The 7,274-nt window shown below is 34.6% G+C and overlaps 1 protein-coding gene across 1 annotated transcript; it reads right to left on the bottom strand.

The window, feature by feature from the left end:
- Positions 1-5,914: 5,914 nt before the first annotated feature.
- LOC149829544 (uncharacterized) lies at positions 5,915-6,740 on the bottom strand. The gene has a single exon (XM_090015576.1). It carries the CDS (start codon positions 6,681-6,683, stop codon positions 6,222-6,224), a length of 462 nt encoding a protein of 153 aa, XP_089871702.1. The 5' UTR covers positions 6,684-6,740; the 3' UTR covers positions 5,915-6,221.
- Between the last annotated feature and the right edge of the window lie 534 nt (positions 6,741-7,274).

The following is a 7,274-nucleotide window of genomic DNA, read 5'->3' as shown; positions in this document are numbered from 1 at the left end:
AACTTCGAGGGTACAAAAAGGGATTCACCACACGTTCAAACACTTTTCTGCAAAACAAAAACTACAAAATGCAAAATAGAGAAAAAAAATTACAAGAAAATCACAGGTTAATATGAAGAAAAAATCACAAAACACAAATATAACTAACATGAAACAAACTAACTAAACATGTAACTAAGAACTAATTAATAACAACCTAAAGTGCTAAAAGACAAAATAGCAAAACAACTTAACTAACTAATTAAAAAGACTAAATAACAATTTAACTACAAAACAAAACTAAAAACAAAAGAAAATGAGTGACCAAAAAATCAAGAAAGGAGTTACACTAATCTAACTAACTAATCTAACTAACTAATCTAACAAGAACTACTAACTTAAAAAAAAAATAATTAACCAGCCACTATGTTTTAACTCAACTAATGGTAACTTACTAAAAAAAGAAACAAACACAAAACAATAATTCAAAATGTGATTCAACTAATCTATTTTATCTACACAACTAGATTAATTACAATAAACAAAATAACTAATTTAACCACTTGCTAGACAGAAATCTAACATAAATAATTATCGCAAATCAAACTATATTAAATAATCTAATCTTATTATAGCGAAAACGTTAGTTACATAAAAAGCAAGAACTTTGCTTTAGGTTATTATTCTAATTAAACAAGGTTGACACACAATGGCTGAACTAAGGCATAACCAAAAAAACAAAAAACAAAAAACAAAAACAAAAAACAAAAAACAAAAAACAAAAAACAAAAAACAAAAAACAAATCTAACTTGATTACTCTACTTCTGAAAATAATAATGCACTAACTGATGAAAGAAGGCAACACTTGAATCCACACTAAATAGCTACTTGCAATAAAAAGAAAGCTATGCTATGTTTTACCGATTTCTAATTTGATCTAAAAACTAAACTAATCAAAGCAATTAAACTAACTAAATAAAATGTAAAGAATCTGATTTAACACTAACTAAACTACCCTGATATTGAAAACAAACAGCTAAGGTTCAGATCTACTTGACGTCATAATTTTTTTTTAGAAAATGATATAAAAAGGCTAAATCAGCTATATTTTTTTTATTTATGTGATCTAAAAACAAGACCGAAGATGAAAACGTGTTGTAAACTATTCTATGCTAAATATAATCTAAAACTAAGCAAGAATAAAAAAATACGAAAAAACTATATTAAAGCTATCAATCTACCTAAATCAAGACTGTTCTATGCATAAATCAAGAAAATGACTCAACTAGATCAAAACAAAATATATTTTTTTAGATGCAAGAAAACTAAACTATCTAGATTAAATCATATGAATATGCAAAATATGTAAGAATCAACTAAAACTATATGCAATGCTATGCTTTATGCGATGCAAAACTAAACTACGGTGAAACAGGGGAGAAGAAAATAGTTTTTTACCTTGCTGCACCCAACGAACTTCAACTCTCTCTCCGACAGAGGGGATGCGAGGAACCGATGATGACGGGATTTAGAAGATAGATTGAGAATCCTAAGAAGCAAGACAGGAAGAAGGTAGGTAACCAGTCGATTGAAAATGAGGAAGAAAGAAAGAAGGAGAGGCATAAAAGAGAGTAGAGGGGCGCAGGATCCAGAGGGTGAAAAAACATGTTCTCTCTCTTTAAGAAGACTATTTATACTATAAAAATTAGGTTAACACATTTTTTTTCAGAAAACTCTAGTATATTTTCAAAAATTTCAAAAGAGTACTTATGAAAAAAACATGTTTCATAAAAATACATTTCTTGAACTAATTAAAATACTACTTAAACACTTATACTCTAATTAGACTCATAATTAAAAAGTTCTAAACACAATTAAACAATGAAGAATGCAGGACAAGCTTTGAAATACACAATTTTATGAGATTTTCAATTTCAATGCAGTTTCTCAAAACTAATGATAAAAATAGGTTTTTAATATAATTTTTCTCATGAATCATGCATAAATAGAGATAAATAAAATGCAAAATATATACATGATCAAATTTTCCCATGCTTATCGTTTGCTAGTCCTCGAGCAAACTGAAAAAGAAAGCAAAAATACTAAGCTAATCAAGACAAAAACCTAACTCACTTTCGTAGGAATCACAGTTGCATTTAACTTATGCAACAAGCCCTTTAAACCTCTGGGTTACCCCAGTGGACGAGTAAGGTCTCGTGAGGGTTTGCAGTGATACTACTCACATATCTCTGTCATGTATGCATAAACTTATCAACTTCCAAAATCATTAGATAGTCAATGAGTTCATTTTCACAAATATTTCATGCATTACATTTTCAACACATAATTAGAGTCTTTTGCATGCCACCACAGAGTAAAACCTTTTCTTCTACTTTTCTAAATATCATAATCATTTATGCTTTATTATCAGAAAATCAAATATATACATGTCATTATTTACTTATCTTCACTCATATGTTTTCTGCACAGGTTTTCTCAATAATTATATCTAAGCAATGGACTTTTTCTTTTTCTTAATTTTCATATTTTCACACTTTTTCTTTCTTTCTTGTGTTGAGTACTATATCAAATTTCTAGTTTTCGCGACTCGTGTAATGAGCTTTGGGTCAGTGACTCCCATGCCAGATGACCTTAAGGCACCAGATACAAAGTATCCCTCAGACTTAATTGCTTGAGTCATTAGACCTTTCATTTTTATAGTTTATGTATATTCTGCTTCTTTATCATATGCAATGTCAACATCTATTAGGCTCTCTATAAAGTCCATGTAACGAGCTTTTGGGCCGGTGGCTCATAAGCAAAATGGCTTTAGAGCATCAAGTGTAAACACTCCTCAGGCTCTACTTACTCGAACAAAATAGGCTTTAGAGCATCAAATTTTGTCTAAATGATGGTACAATGTATGTTTCTTTTAAATCTCAATAACAACCAGTCTTTAATAATAACCTAAAAGTCTCTATGGCCTTAACTTGAACTGATTTGTCATCGCCCACATAAATAAATCTTTCAACATCAATTGGTGTTCAACAACTTATACAACCCTGCATAAACACACTTATGTGAGTGGTAGCACTAGAATTCATCCACCAAGTGTGTTTGGGTATATAAGTTAAATTAACCTCAGAACAAACCAAAGGAGGGTATCTTTCTTTTTACACCAAACATGATATTTAGTACAATCATTCTTCATGTGACTCTCGCTCTTGCAAAAGAAATAACTAAACTTTAGATCATGATGTTTCTTCTGCGATGAAGAGTCTATTGCAGCTTTCTTATCCTTTTTTCTTTTCTTAAATCTATCTTTAGAGATAACTGTCAAGTGAACACTTTCTATCCTTGTTTCATCATTAACTTCTTGCACATAATATGAAATGAGCTCATTTAGAGTCAATTTATCCTTTTGACAATTATAACTGACCTTAAATTGACTGTATTATGCAAAAAGAGATATCAAAATTAAATGCACGAGTAAGTCCTCAGACAACTATAACCTTAATACCTTTAGTTTTGAAGCAAGATGAGATATTTCCATAATATACTCTATTATATTTTCTTTACCTTTATACCTCATCGAAACAAAACTCGAAAGAAAAGTGCTTGTCTCAGCCTTTTTGTTTTTAGCAAAATATTTTTCAATTTTCTCAAGGACCTTCTTAACATTAACCTCTTTAGACATAACGCCCTGAAGGTTTCTGAAATTGCATATTTCATGATCATAAGACTCATGCGATTGGATTGATCCTACTTCTCATAGTGTATTTTATTATCATTGAACCATACACCCGAGAAAAATCATAATATTTTATTTCTAGTTTTTAAAGTTTGTGTCATTCAAAATAGGAATTGAATTGACATTTGTAGATATTGTAGAAGTAGAAGAATTAACTGAATTAAGAATAAAACAAACCATAACATACTCACAATTAATATACATATTCACATGCATTAACATTAATAAACATATTTAAACTATGGTGAACCCCATCACAACATTGACATTTAGTTTTTGAATAAAAATGTCAACTTGTAAGTGATACTCTTATCATAGTAATCAAATATAAACAATTAATTTTGTCAAACAGCAAGCCTTTTTTTAGACCAACTCATTCTTCACATAGAAAACTTGATAATCATCATATATTTATTACTGAAAGTATATTTGAGTTCTGCCAAATAATAATCTTCCTTTAGGCCAATCACTATTCACATGAACCTCAAATATACAAATATCTTAATATTCCAAACAAGTCAATCTTCATAAGAGAGGTTACTTTGGTAACATATTGTTTCAATTAACTTATTTTAGAATATCAGGCCCTTATTCCAAAAAAAAAATGCCATAGTTCAAATATAATATGTGGTTACATGCATATGAACAAAAAGAAAATAAAGCCATAATCCAAATAGAGTAAAAAATATATCCAAAGTCAATGCTCTAAAGGGACTCAAAATGCATACTTAATGGCCTGGACCCAATAAAATAAAACAAAATTCTTAAATTTTTTTATGAGTCCATAGTACTTGCAAAGGGGTCTGGCCCAGACCTGACCTGCAGGTCAGGTCAAACTTGTGGGTCCCCGCAAATCAGATGGGGATCGAACCAGGCCGACCGCTGAATCCTGGTCACTTGGCGGTGGCTGTTGCGAACCGAAAGCCTCAGACCACCATCGTCAGATGTCGGTCGGCGTCTGATGAGGGTGGCCAATCGAGGGCCAGTTGACACCCCCTAATCATTCAAAAATAATAGAACGGTCGATCAACCCTTCCTCTTTCTGAAACTGAAAGGGGAGGGGGCTGATCGGCCCCTCCACCGTTCGAAACTTTAGTGGGAGGGCCAGATCAACCCTCCCTCTGTTTGAGGGCAGCCGAATGGTGCGAGGAGGGTTGTTCTGCATGTGCCTTCATGGGTATGTCAGCCCACGACTGGTCCCCGAATGGTGCGAGGGGGGGGGGGTATCCGGCCCCTCATTGAAATCAATGAGAGATCGGGGAGGATCGAATGATGTTCAACAAATCGCTCGATGTCGTCTGGTGGTCTGCACCATCGAAAGGGTATGCCAGCCCACGACTGGTCGCCGGTCCCAGGTCCCAACAAAACCTCATCTTACACCGCTGACTGCGGTGAAAATAAATTTTTATTTATTTTTATTATTAACAACCCCTAATGTCGGTGGTTAAAGGAAAAAATCGAATTCGATGGAATTCTGATAGCCCAATAAAGAAAATAATAGCAAAATCAAATATTTCAACGATTTAACATGAACAAGAGGCTCTAATACCAATTATTGGATTCCTGATTAAGAAAATCATATTTTTAATCTCTAAATTTGTTCATGATAAATCATTGAAAAAATATAAAATAAACAAATAAAAATAATGTGAAAGCACACCAATGGATTTTGATGGGTTAGATCTTTCAAAAACTCTATAGGTGGTCTTTCCTTATTCTCTAAATCTAATGAGAAAATGATAACTTTTTTTTTTATAGAGAGGCAAAAAGAGAACAACCACTATATATGATTTTGGGGACCCTAATCTAATTCTAACCACTTTATAATCTTTTTTATTTAATTTAACCTATCATAAAATAAAAAATTGACATACGAAGACACATGAATTATCTATAATCATAAAATGTCCCACGATATAAGATATGCATCTTAAAGAGTTTATAATGGGTCACATACGTAGGCCCTCATGAAATATCTAACAATAGTCTCCTTTCCGGGCACTCTATTACTTCCATGCAAACTGCAAAATATCCAGTAAAAGGATAAGCATGAACTCGTAGGCAATTTAGTTTCAACCGAATTTCTCTGACTTCACCAATTTGGTTATTGTAATCAAAACTTTTTAACAATACGAACTCTTGTATAACTCATGCCACTTGATTATCATTTCATGATAAGCAAAAAGATGCAATTGCTGCGCTAGCATTTCGCATTGAAAATCTTAAATATGGGTTACAAGGATTGAGACAACTGACAGCAACTGAAAAAGTAAGGTATCGACGAATAACATGACATTGAGGAGTTTTACTGCCGGGACAGCGAGCGTACGTATTGCAGGCTAAGACCAACATGGCCAATCATGGTGTGGTTTGTCCATGTAATAGAAAAGAAAAGGAAGAACATGACATTCAGCTTATTCTGCAGAACCAAGTACAAATATTATATTCCTGATCGACAAACAGAGAACGGATTCTGGGTGACTGATAAACTCAATAGGCTTCATTCTCTTTCTTCTTCTCCTCCTCTTCTTCGGAGTCGAACGCGGAGAAAGGGAAAGACCTCCCCAACCCCAGCGACGTCTTGAAGTAGATCTTCTTGCTGGATGGGTCGTCGATGCTCATCTCCGTTAGTGGGACCCACACAAGGACCTGCTTGGTCTTGACGCCTGTCATCTTCTTCATCTTGTGCTTCTCTATGTACGCCGTCACCTCTGTCGCGTAGCTCACCTTGGTGCTGGTGCCCTTAAAGAAATGCTCGTACGGCTCCTTCTGCTTCATCCACACGAACCCCGTGTCCCTGACCCTCCCACACTCTTCCAAGCTCTTGAGGGGAAGGACTCCCTTGGGGAATCCCAGCTCCTCCAGGAGCTCCAAGGAGTGACGGTAGCACTCCTCTGCGCCATAAACCACCTCTGCACCAGCCCTTTGGTCGCTCAACAAGACGGTAGCCATGGTTCAGTAGTGCTGCCTGTAGTTGCTCCCTTCCACTTTAATTTCTGGGCTTCTGTTGGGTGGAGGCAATTGGAGGCTCTTGGGATTCTTATATTATGCTAACGCAGTCGCTGGGTGTTAGTTGGGAGTTCAACTAACACTGGGTTTTGTTCAACAAATTGCATCGGAAAGGTCCCTTCCAAGTGCTATAACAAGCATTGGAGAACATGGGGTCCAATTTTAATTTGTTGTCTTTACTTCTTTCCATTAAGAAAACAGGCTGTCAACCACATTATGGTCGGTTTGGTGATTTCATTATGAGTTTTGTTTGACTCTAATTTAATTAACCTGCATATTTGCTGCTGGTGGAGGGCCCCCAGCACAGTAGCATCCTCCTGTTGGTCTCACAAATAGGTTCCATTCATCCACTATGTCATCATTCCCATCTTAATACTTCTTGGGATTTCATTGATGCAGGTTGTTATGATCGAATCGGACTCCACAGATGTAATCTACATCATTGGTTTAGTGAAGGCATTTAAATCCCCGAAAACCGATGTGTTCTGGATTTTTTGGCGATTCAAAAAATCAAGGGTTGACAAAACACAATTT

Source organism: Nuphar pumila, chromosome 8, assembly GCF_984573655.1.
Source record: "Nuphar pumila chromosome 8, dmNupPumi1.hap1.1, whole genome shotgun sequence".
Classification (NCBI taxonomy): domain Eukaryota; kingdom Viridiplantae; phylum Streptophyta; class Magnoliopsida; order Nymphaeales; family Nymphaeaceae; genus Nuphar; species Nuphar pumila.
Note: the sequence above shows the minus strand (reverse complement) of the source record. Positions and strands in the feature narration are given on the sequence as shown.

What these genes read in the sequence shown, in the direction of transcription:
- LOC149829544 (XM_090015576.1), bottom strand. Translation starts at nt 6,683, where the DNA reads ATGGCTACCGTCTTGTTGAGCGACCAAAGGGCTGGTGCAGAGGTGGTT.